Here is a 17391-nt window from a genome sequence, read left to right as displayed (position 1 = left end):
GCCATGCTTTTCCTGTGCCTTGCTACTGTGCTCATTACACCTGCTAGTGCAGAGGATTAATGTTTCAATATACAGAGACAAATTAAGATTTTCCCTGAAGCCCATCTGCTCTTTTTTCCTTAAATCTTTACCTGCAGGAAGGAATTAGACTTGATTTAAGGGAAAGAATAGAGGAGGTAGAGAAATTGAGCAGTTAATAGTAGGAGGTTGGCAGCCTAAAGTAGAGGGATGGCAAGGGAGAAAACAAACTACTTCACCAATTAGGAACAAATTAAGGATGGAAGGGAGTTTTCAAAGGATAAACATCACCCACCAGGTTGCCTTTTCCACTAGTTACAGCTGCTGATGTACATATCATATATACATATGTATGAATGAACATATGAAACCAATCTCAGTCGTTGCAGCAATACCTTTTTTATTAATTTGATTCCAAGATGTAATTCTGGAAATGCTTCCTCCCTGAGAATACCAAATGTTGGTATCCCCTAACATGATGCTTTAATGGAAGGAGAATAAAAACAGCAACACAGAAAAAGACATATGTTTTAATCCATCATTAAATAAGTTTGCTAGAAAGTATAAACTTCTACAAATATTTTAAACCTTTACCTTCTAATAATATTTGACTGATATTAATCTGAATGAAAATATCTGGAATGTTAGTGTAATAGCTTAAACTGACTCCCAAATAGTTTAGCTAACTCAAAAGGATATGCATTTCTCTCACACACTTGAAAATGGAATAAAAATTGAGGTGGAATCTAGCAACTCACATAATTTAACAGAAAATAATATTTCTACCCAACAACTGTAAAGAATTTATGCCCCCAGACTGCAACTCTGAGCTGAAATTTGTCTTAAGAATATGATGCTAATGTCCCTGCTCTTTCTGAAAGTGTCAGACCTACAAACACAATCAAGATCTCAGAAGAATTTTGTCTCAGTTCTGCTGCATTCTTCCTCCGGAAAGATGTCAGTGCTGTTGAAGAATATAAAGTGCAGAGATCATTCAAGATTGGAGAACTGACACATTTTGAGCACAACAAAGGATCTTTTCTGAAGGATAAAACTCCTTCCTATGGCTGAACATACCACAGTGTATGAATAGCTCTATCATCAAGGTCTGAAGTAAAATTAAGAAAAGGAAAACATAGTCAATCAAAAAGGAACATGACTTATGCAATATTTTTTCATTATCTGCTCAGCCTAATTTTGTATGGTTAGATATACACACTTATGATACCTCATGCTATCATTTTCTATCCCTGCATCCATCTGAACAACTCTTATAACTCTCAGTCAGAATACAGGGGAACAAAGTGTGAAGGTACTAACTGTCTGAGTATATTGAGCTTGGATGATATTAAAAAAAATGAAGCTAATCACAAATTATGTTTAAAGCAAGTATTTCCTTTAGATTATTTCTAGCTTCAAATGCTTGATAGGAATTCCATGATCTTTCTCAGAAAGCACGGATGTGCCCTGAAGTTCTTCTTCCTGATGCTTTACAAGGAAGCTACTGGTACAAAGCCACAGTGGCTCTGCCAAAAGCATTTATGGCTCATGGTTAGACAGGAGGCTTGAAACTAAATGACCTTCAAGGTCCCTTCCAACCCATGTCATTCTACTATTCTATGGTTCTATGATTCTATGATTTATGGGTAATAGCTTACCTCTGATTGTGTTTGCAGTGATGTTTATGATTCAGAGAGTGTGGTTTAACTCTTTCTATTTCTGAGACATTCTGTGACCCATGCAGCTCTGCTTTCTCCATTGACTCTCAGGATTTTACATTGTCACAGCATAATAAAAGATACAACAAAAAGGTAGTCATGCAGACAGGCAGAGCATCATATTTACTACCATTTACTACCATTCTGGAGCAACAATAAAAGCAGAGAACACTGGGCAGTAGGTTTCAGCCATCAAACAAAAGTGTTGCATGTTGTTTTGTAGGGCTTCTGGAGAGGATTCTTGTTCTGGCAGAACCTCTAAAAACATGGGACCTCATGCTTTGCTGGGTGTAGACATAGTTCCCAGTCAGCAGCCTGGCTGATGGCTTCAGTTTCAAGCTGGATAGCTTCTAGACTGCTAGACTGACACCTAGAATAGATCAATATGTGATTTACAGAAAAGTGAAAAATAGGAGCTGTAAAGAAGTTGGTAGTAAATATCCAGTTATCTTAGAATTTGAGAAAATAACAAGGTAGGGCTCAGAACCCTTGGCTGTATAGGGAAACAGGACTGACTGAGAATTGCATTTCCCTCTTGCTACAAGGAAAATAAATTCTGGTGTCAACATGATTCAGTGCTGAATAAACCCTGGACTGCTAAGAATTAGTCTCAGAACAAAATAGAGAAATGAAATGCCAAGATCAAAGTCTGTTCCCAGTACAAGATGATTCTTCCAGCCCAGTGTGTGGGCAGCTTGTGGTGGAGCAATGTTCAGCTCTGTGATGACAGAGATCCTTCTGTGAACTTCATGTAAGTTCATCTCATCCCTGCCTCAACTCCACCTTTCTTATAAGTAGTGATAGGCAAGAAAGATTTATATAGTTCAATGATTTTAAGAGCCAAATATACCCCAAACCCAGAAAAAAGAAGGATGAAACTTTGGAAAAGGTGGTAAGCTGGTGCCATGGCAGTCTCATAGAGCACAAAAAAGAGGGAGAAGTGGATTCCAGGATGAGACAGGAGAAAGATGCTTTGACTTAGGATGGACTAAGTTGCTACAGGAACTAAATTGTCCTAGGATGTTTAGATTAAGTCCAACATGAAATCTAATTTTCTGTCAGCACCTTGAAAGTAGGGATAATTACAAAGGTAAAGCCTGTAAGATGAGGGACAGTGGAGCTGAATGACAAGTAGTAACTTACTTTGGTTGGTAGACAAGATTTTGCTGTTCTTCTTTAATATCACAAAACCCAGAAGAAGTGCAGAAGTGATCAGTACAACCACAGCTATAAGTGGGACAAAGAAATTTATCTTTGCTTGTTCCATTTCTTTCTCTTGTATCTCTGAATAAGACAACAGAGAAGATACACATGGCAAAGATTTAATTTGGTGACAATTACTTTAAATGCTCTATCCCAAAGTTACATGAAATAGAAGTTTAGGTCATTGCCTCTGGCATCCTTTTTTTGCTTTACTAGTGTCAATAAATCACTATCCATATTATTTTTTTTTCCCTTTCCAATAACTAGTGAAATTACCTGGCCTTACTTGTCACTTCAACAGCAGTAAAGCAAAGCACTCTTTCTGAGGTTTGGGTAGCATGTGAAAGATCAGCAGCTTAATTGGTACAACAGCCTATGAGGCAGCTACTGTGCCACTGCTGCTCCATGTTACCATGCAAGTTGGAAGATCCTGGAACATGTTACTACATGGTGTCTATTGGAACTGATGGTCGAAGCCTAATGAAATGCTGTAAGGGATGTGAAAGTAGCAGGGACTTCAAAGGACTTTCCCTCTATTTCTGGTTTTTGTGTTTTTGAGGTTTTGGTTGGCAGGGTTAGCAGCTGATAGAGCTTCAGTTATTGCCAAACAAAACTTATGTTTGTGTGGAGTTCCTGGTTTCTTACCCACCATCACTGTTTGTCAGGTATCTATTTTCATAAAGCCAGAGAGGAGAGAAGAATTGAAGAGGGAAGAGGAAGAGTCAGTATTATAACTAACATAACAATTTCAAGACTAATGAGCAATATACAGAGCTGAACAAACATTAGAAGGCATTTGGATTGTATTTTAATGGTATTTAAAAGTCCTAGAATTCAAAGACAGAGGCAGTTTGTCATATCTGGTGTTGATAACTCTTTAGCTAAATTTATATTAAGGAAACTGCACTGTGAAACTTTTTCAGAACAAGTGCCAAATTTCTTTTACATCTGCAGTAATAAGGTGCATGTTTATACTACCCTGGTAGGCTTTCCTGCAATGCTACCATTCCCTCTTGGCTTCTTGTTCCTGTTAATGGAAGCACAGCTCTCCATCTTCCTCATTGTCTAAAAGAGACATGTGCAAGCCAAATGAACCTATGGCCAAAGTGGGAATTGTCTTTATTTTGATGTTCATGTGCCATAGCTTATAAACAAAAACGTGTGAAAAGAACTTTTATTGGTCCAGAAGATAAATAAAATACTGCTTTAGTTTAAATAAAGGATCAGCCATGTGGAACCCTGAGATAATCCGGGAGTAAAGTCATAATGGAACTCAGGTCCCCAGCTTCTTCTTGCAAGAGGTGTCTGAAAAAAGATACAATTTCATAGAAGAAAAATCCCCAAATAGTCATTTTGGAATGTGCACTTAATTCTGCCAAATGTTATGAAAACCACCAGGAATGCTTCTAATAATAGTCCAAGTTTCATGGTCTTTACACTTAAACTCAGCACAGTCTATTTTGCAGTTTGTGAACCAAATATGGTCCATGGAACTCTTTGGTTTAGCCTTCTGCCTCTTTCTAAGGAATGATGAAGAATAGCAGTGCAGGCACTTTAAACCAGCAAAAGATCCTTTTTTTTACTATCAAGGTAGTCAAACTCTGGGACAGTTTGCTGAGAGAGATTGTGGAGTCTTTATCCTGGGAGATGTTTAAAATTCAACTGGATAAAGTGCTGTGCTACCTATTGACCCTACTTTGAGCAGAGTGGTTGAACTAGATCATCTCCAGATGCTTCTTCCAACCTCACCAGTCCTCTGATTCTGTGAAGTGACAACCTCTCCCAACAGCTGTCACCTTCAGAGACCAGTTGCTGCCTGATCCAGACTCCTAGGTTGCTTTGATGCTACTGTAGCATCTTCCAGGGAAGGGATCAATAGGGCTGTGTTCTGGATCATGTAGCAATTCCTTTTCTCTGCCCTCTCCTTGCTGAAATAAGATTTCCCACGTGGAAAAAAGAGGAAGTTTGGTGTCAAACAGGATGGAGAACATAAAACCCTTTTAACCAACTCCTACTTAGAGTTTATTCCATGCCTTGACCATGCTGCTATCTGTGATCAGCTGTGCTGCAGTACTGCCTGCTCCTACCCCTGCAGAAACTGGAATGGGCAAACAGAGACTCACCTATGACCAGTGGGACTGAGACAAGGCTTCCAAGTTGCTCCCTAAGGTGAAGCAAGCAGCTGATATTAGTGCGGCTCTTTGTAGGAACCGGGATATTCAGCTTGCTAGTAACGTTGTATAGCTTTGTCACAGCATCCTGTGAGACATCCATGTGAGCCGTACTGCTGTGTGTTATGTTCTCATGTGAAATTAGCCAAGTCATCTCCTTGGGCTCTGGATAACCTCCACTGGAAGAACAGGAGAGGTTCAAGTATCCATTGGGCTTTAGTTCCCCGGAGTGCAGTTCTGCTATCTCAGGTTGACTATAGTTGGCTGAAATAGACCAAAGACAGAGCATCATGAGCCAGTTATACCATGCTTGTGACAATCCAAAGTTATTTAAGTTTTTCTGCCAGTTATTTAAGATTTTCAGGCAGAAACAAGCCTAAACAGTTTTCTTCAGGAAGACAATGGGCATTCCAATAGAGGATTTGTATGGCATTTTTTTTTTGTGTGTATATAGACTTCCTGCTTCTTGTTCTCAGGGTGTTTAAAGGATGTAAGTCTGATCAGTCAGACAATGGACCTCTGTCTCTCCCACCTCTTAAAGACAATTAATACCTCAGAATAATGAAACCTGACCTATTTACAAGTAAGAGCTTAAGCAGAAAATGGAAAGGGACCACAATATTCCATACCTTTGGCCTCCTGATAGGCAAGGGGAAACCCACACACTTCTAACTGGGAAATGTAAAGAAAGAAATAATCTGAGAGAATTCAGATGGGGTAAGTTCAAAGTGCAGCACTGTTTAAGTAGAAATATCCCTGTGTCTGTCAGTACTGTAAGTAAACATTTTGCAGCATATAATTCATCATCACTTTGTGGTAGGTTTCCCTTAGCTTTTCTAAGTCAATTCTGGAATTGACTACAGCATAAGGGTTTTTGATTTTGTGTCATTGAGTACTCATCACAATAAATGAAAAACACACCTGTTTCTTTAAAAAGCCAAGTTTCCCATGCAAGAAATAGTGAAACAGGATTGGGAATAACTATTTAAGCATAAAATATGAATTATAAATATAAACTTTTAACTAATATCCTCTCTTAATATAGATATTTTCAACCAGGATTTATTTGGTTAGAGGTTCATAGTAAAACCAGTAGATTGTAATGGAAAAGGAGAAGGAGGGAATGTTGACATAATACTGGCCACTATATTGGCACATAGCAAGTAAAAAAAAAAACCTAACAAACTCCCAAAAATCAGAAATCAATCCTGAGAAATAGACAAAAGATTTAATTAAAAATGGTTCATTATTTTAGGGCAAATAGGACTAAAGACAATATGGAGAAATACTGGAGAAGAGCAAAGGGTTCTTAGAAAAATGTGAGTCTTGAGAGGGTCTCACTCTTCTGCACACACACTCAATGTGTTGGAACAAGGATCTAATCCTTGCCCTAGAGAATCCTAATATGGATGAACGAAGAAACATGTTGCTTTTATTTTCTCTATCCTAGTACACAATGCATAGGATTTAGCTTAGCCACTTAAATCCCCCAAAGAGAGTTGATGGATATGAATTCAAAATGGAAAAAGCTCCCCCTTTTCTATACCCCAAAATTTAGTTAAGTTGTCCCTCAGAAAAGCTCAAGGTTTGACTTGCTTAGCTGACAGCTGTCAGACTTCTGGCCTAGAGTATTTATTCTCTCCTTGGTATTTTATAGGGATGGCAAGAATGTAATCCATGGCTATGAAACTTGCCACAACATCCAAGTGATTTAAGGGCTTAAATCTTATTGACAGTAAGGAAGTGGAAATAGTGGAATATACCTTGCACTTCTCTTTTATATCTTCTGGAACCTCAGTTTACTGAAAAGTGATGCTGGCTGCATTCAGGGTGTGGGCTACATATATGGGGTTTGTGTTTGTTAACAGAAAAGTACATTTCAGGAAGTCTTTTGTATTTAAAGATAGTGTCTTCCAAATAATTTTGGGATTAGATTAAATGCCTCAAGAAACAGCAGTCCATAAAGCCCTTAATATTTTTCTCAATGCCTTAATCACTTTGTTTTTGTTCTATTTTCTTAAGTGACCTTCTGCCTTACTTCCTTCCAGACACTGACTGTCACTGAATTAATTAACTAGCTTTTACTTCTTTTTCTTTTAAATATCCAGTATTTTACATGTATTTCAGGTTCTCACATTCTGGAAACAAAACTCTTCTGCTTATTCTGTGTTATAAGGTTATAAGATTGTTGTTTTTATGTTTCTAGTTGGACTGTATTTTTTTCAGCCTTCAGATAACTCTACTAGAGCTTTTTCCACACTTTTCAGTTTTTCAACATGCCCTTTAAAATGACCGTGTCTCTTGTGACATCATTTCAGTCTCAACATTTTTAATAGTGCATATTTTGAAACAGCTTCCCTAGTCTCACCTACTTCCCCTATTGATCTTTCCAGAGGAAGCACTGCAGACATGCCACAATAGCAGATTTTCCAGTTAAGCTGCTTGGTCCCTACCTCGCATTTTTAAGAGCCAAAGTTTTCCACTGTGAAGCCTTCCTTTTTTATCTGGAGAAGGATCTGAGTCCTTATCTGAGTTGTTATATAAGTCATCATGGCTGTATGAAACACCTCTAACATATATATAGAATCCTAGAATTTCTTGAGTCAGAAGGGATGCATAAAGATCAAGTCCAACCCTTGGCCCCACAAAGGACACCCAAAAGTCACAACTATGTGCCTGAGAGCATTGTCCAAACTGTTCTTGAACTCTCTCAGGCTTGGTGCTGTGACCACTTCCTTGGGGAACTTGTCAGTGCCTGACCATGCACCCCTGGGTGAAGAACCTTTTCCTTCTATCTAATCTAAACCTCCCCTGACACATGCTATCTATATATTGTACTAATGTAATAATAAAAATAGCATGTTTAAATTGTATTTGAAGGTACTGCAGTATTTCTGAATGCTTTGTCATCAAGTGATCTAGATAGCTTTGTGTGACTGCCCTGTCATTCTTGTACAGCCCTCAGTTTTTCTTATGCCCATTTTAAGTGTGACATGCCAAACTACAAAAATCCCTCCATGCATGATATGAGATTCTAATTAAAAAGCAGCATGTAAGCACAGGTACATTTCAATATTTGCATTTTTCATCTAATTATTTTGAAGGGCTTGAGTTTTTTTAAAATATGATTTTATTATGCTCCTTCCTTTGGGCATTTATTGAACAAAGTAATTTGGAAGGAAGACAACAGCACATTGTTAAAACTGTCTTCCTAAGCTAAACCTTAAAAGGTGTAGTAGACTTTTAGTCCTAAGTGTGAGATATCGATAACATGTTGCTCAGATTTTGGCTAAGCTGATAACTGATTCAACTCTTTGAATTGATTGAGCACTTGATGCTACACATCTTAAACCGAGGACCTTGATACTGAGTGCACATTATGAGTTTCTGAGTTCCGAAACTGAAAATGCTTCTCCAGTAGATCCTGGGAGAATCAAAATTAACAATCTACATTTTCTGTCTGTGGATAAAGGGAACACTTGGTAGTAGCACAAAGCTAAATAGGGTAAATTGTCCTGGTACCCTCTTTTTGGCTGCTGTTACACTTGGCCTGTTCTCTTTTAAAGCAGTATGCTGTAGCCTGAAAACACCAGTGCAAGTTAGAAGCTGTTTTATTAATGATTAGCACTACCACAGTGGAAGACAGAACACAGGCATACAGATAAAGGTTACTAACAGAATAGCTTAAAATAGAGAAACTTTAGAATTATATATTAGGAATTTAAAAAATATTAGAAAATTTGAAGAAAACATTGGTGCCTCATTTCCATTTCCCTGTTAAAAGATTTACTGTCCTCTGATTACCAAAAATTCTCTGATGCAAAAAAATCAGGTGGAATCTCACCAATGCATGTATATAATTTTCTTCAGGGGTATTTTCTGTCATCCTTTAGCTGAACATATGAATTTCTACTCCTCCATGTGGACTGTTTTTTCTTTATTTTCCCTATGATTTATATGATAATAAAATAGCTGTGTGTTTGCAAATATCTTGCTATGTTTCAATTCTAATTTGCCACTGGTGTTGGTAAGGTTGGATAACTACTTCTACTTTTAATAGAAGGTAGTTTGTCAGATGCAAATAAACAAGTCTATTTTCCAGAGTCCTAAAAGCCATAAAATTTGCAAATCTATTATCCATCTTTAGAAATTCTGGCTCCAGAACAGGCACAATTTCAGGGGCTTGGAGACAGGACCCATATTTCTGGACTGAACAAAATCACAGAGAATCCCACAGACCAGCTGGCAATTGGAAGTGATTACTTACCAATGATGCGTAGTGAGCACTCAGATTGGTGTACGACCTCTTTTGATTGTTCAACTATTTTTTGTATAATACACTGATAGAGTCCCTCATCCTCAATTCCTGCATTTAACAACTGCAAGGTCCATTTGCCCATGTCCACCTTGGTGCGATTTATATATTCAGGACTAAGGTTGTCATGTTTTTCTTGGCCATGATATACTTCATGCAGCACTTTATTACTCTCTTTTTGCCAAAAAATTATTAAATCCTTCACATCAAATTTCTGAGAGTTTGGAAAATAGCAGGATAGGTATACAGTGTGATGGAGAAATGCCTGCACTGGATGCACACTGGCAGCAGCAACACCTTAGACAGAAAGAGAGAAAAATGAAGATTTACATCAGCTACAAAAGAATACCAAGGTGCACTCAGAGACCCGACAGTTAACAACAGTGGAAATAAATATACTAGCATTTAGACACTAATTCTCACACTAGGCATGACAGGACATGTAGTTGTTCAAACTGACTCATTTAGTCTGGAGGAGTTCAGGTGATAAAACTGTTTCTTATTTTTCTTCCTATATTTTACTTTCCAAAAAAGGTCTACCACACAGAGATCATGAGCATCTGTATTTTAGAAGACTTATCTGCAGGCCAAAGATCGAAAAAGTCTTGCTTGCAGCATCCTGAGTGTAATGAGATTCTGCCACAAAGAATATAGTTGCACAATTTCTGTTTAAAAAGTTGAGTTAATTCTCCTAAGAAAATAAGAATGCATTAAATTTTTGAAGAAACTGTGAAATACACACTGTGTGGTAAATATGAATGTCATGGGGAATGCATGACCAGAAGGTCAGAAACAGGTGAACACTTTCAGTCTCAATGAAGAATTAATCTAAAGTTTAATGACAAATTAAATGTCAGATTTAACTGTTCTCTAATTAATTTAGAATTTAATGACAGAGTAAATGTCAGATTTAACTGTTCTGTTGCTGATCTTGTTAACAGGAATGGTCAATAAACACAATTATGCCTTCATGCAAAGAAAGGATGAACTGCACTACACAAGGGATGATTTTTCTACTGCTTTCCACTGTGTCTGTGTGTCCATTATTATGAATGGTGGCCAGGGGGGACTGAGTTTTCTTGGAAGAAGAAATGCAGCCCTCTGTCCCAGAAGATACAAACATCTCTGCTGTGTTCAAAAGTGTGATAAGATTTACAGTCTCTCCTGGTGCAAAGTTTTGACTGTTCTTCCAGAGAACCAGACTTCAAAATGATCTCTGTGGCTGTCTCAAACTCCAGTTGACCCATATCAGACTGCCAGTTTTCAGTTTAGTACTGCTCTTCTCTATAATCCACACAGGGGATACACACACATTTTAAAGACAGATTTAAATTGAGAATTTAAGAGCATCATAAAATAAGTGTAATGTAAAGATATAAAGTTGAAGAGAGAAAGTACTTACTATATATGTTTTATAGAGTCCCTGAACACTATTTAAATACATGTCACATAGGCTACATGACCTTGACTGTACAATGGAAGTGATTAATACTACTAAGGAATGAGCTTTTTAGTGGAGGAGAAAGTATCACATAGCAGGACACAAACAATCAAAACAGTTTCAACAATTAAAAATGTGCCTTTTACCTGGGAGAAATATCATAGCACAAAGGAAGAATATGCAGACCTCCATGATACTGTAAGAAGAAGGAAAGAAACAAAGAAATATGTTAGAAGTTTAAAACACTCCAGTACTCCCAAAGAAGTGGTAAAATAAGACATTTTAGCAAGAGAGAGTATTGAGAAAGTTAATCTCACCTTTTTCTATAGACTGGTGCAAGGGATTCTATGTGTTTCACAGCCTTTAGCAACCACAACTAGCATGCTATGGCAGATCTCTGGTTTACAGAGAAAGTGATGTGGTGCAAGATTACTGCAGACTGTGTATGCCATGGGAGGAACACAGAGTCCCTGAGGTCCAAAGGGCAGGACAAATACTCAAAATGCCTGGAATGGAGGAAAGAGGAATGGGAAGCATGCTTGGCCTGACAGTGTGGGGAAGAAGATGGGGAATTGAAAGTAGAGGGGGAGGAGAGTGTGATGAAAAAGGAAGAGGTGGGGGAAATGTTTTAGTGATGTCAGCTACCAGAAGTGATGAAGTGTGTGATCTTCATTTTTGTGACAGGAACCTCTCCTTAGCAGCAGCAAAGGACAACATAGAGAAATCATATGATATATGATACAAAGAGCTGATGCTAAACAGCACACAGTTCATTGTAAAGAAAACATTAGTTTCTCTTCAGAAAACAAGAAAAAAACCCCTATGTCTTGTCTCCGAAGCAAAACACCTCTCTAGCTACTTGGGTTCCTGTGGAGTAAGGGCCCATAGTCCTGGTAAACAGCCAAATCTCATTTCCATGCAGTCTGAGAGCAGTACCTGCATCCAGTCTGTGTTTGCTATTTTGCATTTTAGCAGCACCTTTGTGATTTATGTGTGCCTTTTCCATATATTTGGGAGAAGCCTCCATACCACCTTGCCAAAGTCCTTCGCTCTCCTCCTTCAAACAGCTCCGAAGAAACCACTTTTGCAGGAGCAGATGTAAACTCCAGCTCTCATACTACCTAAAACCTGTGAGATCTCTGTCTGCTGTCCTCACTAGTAATATACTTTCCCAATGGATGGTTTCCCACTTTTTGTTTTGTTTTATTTTAGGCTGGTACACTTGGGTCTTTACTCCAGGTCTCTGGTGTCTTCTTCTCTTTAATACAGAATTCCACTCAGTCCACTGACATGTTTTGTGAGTTTACTGTAATGTACAGGACTGACAATGGTATTTTTTCCAAATTCATCCTACCTTTTCTTAGGAAAGGGGAGAAAGAAGTCCACATGGCTTGGAGAATATAGATAACTTTCTTTTGATCCACATGTCATAGCAGAAGAGGCAGGAGGGGAGGGAAGACTCATGCAGAATCCATTATCATAGACAGAGGTAATTCTTCTTCTGCTCCAGCCACCCCAACTGCATGGTAAACGTTTATCCAGGGGTTTTCCCCTCCCAGGCTGGGTCCCACTGAACTAAACCAGAGAACTGATTGCCTAAGTTAAAATGCCTGTGCCAAGCCATTGAAAATGACAGAAACTACTTTGCAGCAGTTATATTTCCATCCTATAAATAAGAATTCTGGCTTTCAGTCAAGTGAAAAATAAAGGATAGCGCTATTTTTTTTGGATTTAGTGCAGGTGTGTAAGAGGAGAAATTAAAGCAATTCAGCAACTACTGATATAAGTGGAGAGAGTGTTCTGCATGTTTTGCAATGACTGTCTCACAGAAGCAAAGAGCAAAACAAGAACTGAAAATGAGAGTAAGAGAGAAAAAACCCAGGCAAAAATACCAATTAGCACTGCATGCCTTTCTTTATGGTTTGGATTTGGAGTTGTGAGCACAGAAGTCGTCAAAGTTCCTACATGTTTTCCTGCCTGCCATCTTCCAGAAGTCACATTGCTGGGGGTGCTGTCATGAAGAAGGATCTCATGATGCAGAGGGATGTACACTCACCTTCCCTGCAGAGGGGAATTGATGCTTCTCTCATAGGAGTTGCTTATAGAGAATTGCTGAATCATTAATTGGGCCACTACAACTTCAGTGCTGCAAGGAGCTTTTCTTCCCCTTTTTTTATAAAATGCCTTTAACCAACAAATGCAAATCCTTGGAGCTATTGTCCAGAAGACTGAAGGGAGGAAGGGGAATTACACAGTATCACTGTGGGCTACCTACGCCTTTCCTTTGCCACATTATATACAAATTCTGTGCTCAATTCTCTCTTTTATGTGCAGGCTATTGAAAGTCTTGTGTTTCAGAACTGACCAGCAGTCAAAGGGGGGCAGGTAAGAAATGAAAGATAGACATTGTGGGTCTGTGTGTGGATGTGCAGTTCTGCTGTTCACAGGCTGAGTGAATCCATCTGTGGAAGTTTTTCATGGTGACAGTGATAACTGATGAGATGGGAGTGGCTTGGAGACTGAGGGCTGTAAAATTACTTCTGACATCTTGAATAATGTGAGGTCAGTCCATGGGGAGGTAAATATTTTCCTTTTCTAAATAAAACTATCATATATGGTGTGTCTTACTTTCCCTTTGGAACATTTTCAGCCATTCCTGGAGGTGTCTCCATGACTCACAATTACAAATAACGTGTCAGAGATGAAAATGGAGAAGCATATTAATTGAAATTATGTCAGTATGCAGTCAAGAGTCACACTCAACCTTTTATTTACTACTTCTGCAGTGCAATCACTGAAAGGAGAAGAAACCATATGAGCACATGCACTTTACAAGCCTGATTCATGAGGGCTTTGGTTTGGTCCAAACCAGTCTGAGAAAACTCATGAGGCAGCCTGGCTCAGTACAGGGGGATTCCTGTCAAGAACCATAAAATCATAGAATGTTAAGAGTTGGAAGAAACCTTAGAGATCACCTAGTCCCAATTCCCCCTGCCATAGGGAGGGACATATCCCACTGGACTAGGCTGTTCCAAGCCCATCCAACCTGGTTTTGAAGAGGGTCAGGGGTTGAGATATCCACAACTTCTCTGGGCAACTACTTCCAGTGCGTCACCACCCTCACAGTAAAGAATTTCTTCCTAATATCCAGCCTAAATGTCCCCTCTTGCAAGTTGCACCCATTCCTCCCTTTCCTATCACTACAGTTCCTGATGAAGAATCCCTCTCCCTTCCCTGCAGCCCCCTTCATATACTGGAAGGTTGCTATGGGAGTGACTCCTGTCCTCTTATCAACCTTGTGGCCTTCTCCAGACTTGCTCCAAGAGTTCCATGTCCTTCCTGTGTGGGGGCACCAGAACTCTATGCATCACTCCAGGTGGGGTTTCATGAAAGGAGAGGAGAGTAGTGGGGGAGAGTCACCTCCCTCAGTCTGCTGGCCATGCTGCTTTAGATACAGCCCAGGGTATGCTTGGCTTTCTGGGCTATGAGTGCACACTTCCTGCTCATGTTGAGTTTTTCATCAACCATCACACCCAAATCCTTCTCCACAGGGCTGCTCTCAATCACTTCACCAACCTGTTGGTGTCCCTGGGATTGCCACAACACAGGTGTAGGCCCTTGCACTTTGCATCATTAAACACCTTGATGTTTGCATTGATCTGCCTCTCAAGTATGTCAAGGTCCCTCTGGATGGCAAAAACTAACACCAGTGTTTGGGAAAAAGAGGAAACTTCATTCCTTTATTTTTGAGGGCAATTGCCAGAAAGCCCAGTGCGACTTATTGAGATTGGCTTTCTGTCTCCTGTTCCTCCCAGTCCAGTGTGTGAAACCAGCATGTAAAACCCAATAGACACAGTGAAGCATGAAGGTTTTTGAGTAAGCAAGAGCTTTGTATCAGGTATGCTGTGGGAACCCAGGACATCCCTCTGGCTGCCCTGGCTGTCTTGAAACCCTGGCAGAGAGCTTGGAGACCTTGGCATGAAGACAAAAACACTTGTGGCTTCAATTTTAGCCTGTGGAAAAAGCTGCCAACTTTGTATGAAGAATTACAAGCCACAAGGGCTTGAGTAGTGTAGTAGTTGAATTAACACAGGGTGAAAAAGTAAAATTTTAGGGTTTTCAAATAAGGGGTTCAAGGGGACAAGATGGAGGGATTTGGGCATGTCCTGACCTTCTTCTCCTTCTTCTTGTCCTCCATCTTTCACTGTGATGGTGACAATTTTTATTGGTTTAGAGTAGAGACACACTGTCTAACGTAGGTGATAGGTATTGGGAATTAATTGCAAATAAAGTACACATAGTTCATAGTATAAAATGTAAATACTGCCCTAAGAGGGCAGGCAGAATGTGACAATCTGACTTGCTAGACAGAGTTTAGGAAGTCAGAGAAAGAATGTTCTAGATAAGAGAAAATAAACAACCTTGAGAAGCAAAACCAATGCATGTGGACTTCTTCTTTGGCTGCGGGGCTGGGAGAAAAAGACTTTTTACGATCTCGGAGTCATCTTGACCACAGAACCCCGAGAGTATGCTTGCCTGCATTTTCATTTGCTCTTTTTTTTGCTGTTTGCAGGTTTGGATGTAGTCATTATATTTTGAAAGACACTGTCACATCTGTGCTCTTTGATTTCTAAATTCCTTCATTACCCTTAAGTCTCTTCCAAAATGTTCCTTTCTTGCATATTCCCACAGGTAGATATCTTCTTTTCTTAAAACAGGTACACATATTCTATGGGAAGACTCTCCTGCCCCATGTTGAACTCAAAACAAAACTAAACACTGAACTAGTAAATTACTCTTTTTATTTTTCTAGCATGGGGAATTTTTCTAAAAGTTTCCACCCTATGCAACACTGAGAAGCTCCATGAGCAGTGCTGTGAGCCTCCTGGAGCAGGACATCTGTGACAAAGACTTTCCACTGCTGACTTGGAAACTATTCCATGGGCTTATAAATTAAATTATCCTACAAATGCATTTACCAGCCTTCCCCATGTTGTAAATACAGGTTTATTTCTACAAATCTTATCAAAGGAAATTACACTTTAAGAAAATTGCCTTAACATGGCAAGTTCAGAGGATTCTATGATCCCCACCACCAACATACTAAGCCATATGACCATATAACTATCCAACAAGGGGCACGTTTTAAAAACATACATTACTCAGGCAACTTGTGTTTCCAATGTGCTTTCCCAGTCAGGAAAGTGCCACTGTTTTAATCAATTGCAAAACTTTTTCTATTGCTCATTCTTTTATAACTATCTTTCATTCAAAATTACATTTAAAATTTATGGGCTTGTTGTTTAATTATTTTTTATTACATGAAGAAAATCCAACATTCTGTCTTTCTAATGTTTGATTTCTGAATGCATTTTGTATCCCTTCCCATTCATCAATATCCTATACTCTACCTAATACCTTCAGGAGAACCATGACTTTTACTATGATTCTGGGATCACTCTGCTCTAACATCTAGAAACTCTTCTTTTAACAACAATAAAAAACACCAATTATATAAATAATACCTTTGGTCCAGAGATCATGGAGCATTCCAGTGCCTCTGCAAGCAGAATCCTTCATCCACGACTTGGGGCAGGTATCTCTGAAAGAGGGCACAGCGGCTGCCTAATGACACAGAGTGCCACTGCACAAATTACAGGACACAACTGTGTTCTCCCTGCAAGTGAAACTGAGGGGGAAATTCGGAAGGGAAGAACGTCATCAAACCAGAATTAGACACTCATTTGGATTAGCTGTGGTGTTTGAGTTCCACCTAAAGGAAAGGTCAGATGTACATATTTTTCCTCACTTTAAGAGAGACCTGGCCGCAGAGTTGGCAAGTTTATTGAACCACTTCTGCATCACAGGTATGATAGGTGATGGCTGTGCTCTTTTCTGAGCTCTCACACTTGTATCAAGTCTTGTAAAGCAAACTTGTCTGCTGGGTTCACATCTCGGCAAATCACAGCAGCCTGTGTGACTTTGCAGTGAAACAGAGAGGGAGCACACCCCTATTCCCACACAGGTGACTATTTAGAGGTGACAGCTGATTCACAGGCCAGTCAGTTGCTGGAGTCTCTTCAACAGTCATTGTACAGAAAAGAGAATGTAAATGCCCATTCCCAGGCTGTCTCTTTTCCAAGCCCCCCATTTCTGCACAGGACACTGCCTAGAAATGGCATCATGACTACACATACACATACAAGCATAACTTCAAATAGCAGCTTGCAAGGCACCTCTGGTGTCAAGGTGTGTGCTGTATACAGCAAGATGAATCTGTATTTGATTCCTAACTATACAAACCCAGCTAATGAGGATTAGCTGCCATGCAATATACTCTATGCTTAGTCCTCAGGTGCTACATTCTTCATTTTCAGTGGGAGTCTTTCAAAATCAGCTGGGCATGTGACACAAACCTCATAGTGCTTTCCAAACAGAAGGAGTGCTGATCAAGTGCTACTTTTCTTGCAATAAATTAATCTCAATTATTAAATTAAGATGTGATATTCAGTAGCTCAGTTAAAT

At 39.3% G+C, this 17391-nt stretch overlaps 1 protein-coding gene across 1 annotated transcript; it reads right to left on the bottom strand.

Annotated features, from left to right (window-relative positions):
- Positions 1–1897: 1897 nt before the first annotated feature.
- Positions 1898–16505, bottom strand: CD86 (CD86 molecule). Its single transcript, XM_077790803.1, has 6 exons — positions 16392–16505; positions 11013–11062; positions 9378–9722; positions 5063–5374; positions 2880–3020; positions 1898–2106 (listed from the first exon to the last, which is right to left on the bottom strand). Exons 2-6 carry the CDS (start codon positions 11056–11058, stop codon positions 2087–2089), a joined length of 864 nt encoding a protein of 287 aa, XP_077646929.1. The 5' UTR covers positions 11059–11062; positions 16392–16505; the 3' UTR covers positions 1898–2086.
- Positions 16506–17391: the final 886 nt, after the last annotated feature.

This window comes from Lonchura striata, chromosome 2, assembly GCF_046129695.1.
Source record: "Lonchura striata isolate bLonStr1 chromosome 2, bLonStr1.mat, whole genome shotgun sequence".
Lineage (NCBI taxonomy): Eukaryota > Metazoa > Chordata > Aves > Passeriformes > Estrildidae > Lonchura > Lonchura striata.
This window is presented reverse-complemented; position numbering and strand designations above follow the sequence as displayed.

Bases quoted from the DNA above. Each gene is read 5' to 3' on its own strand.
- CD86 (XM_077790803.1), bottom strand. From the start codon at position 11,058: ATGGAGGTCTGCATATTCTTCCTTTGTGCTATGATATTTCTCCCAG. The intron at 5,375-9,377 runs GTAAGTAATCAC...GGTCTATTTCAG, and splicing joins GTGCTCACTACGCATCATTG to CCAACTATAGTCAACCTGAG. The intron at 3,021-5,062 runs GTGAGTCTCTGT...TGTCTTATTCAG, and splicing joins CTCAGTCCCACTGGTCATAG to AGATACAAGAGAAAGAAATG.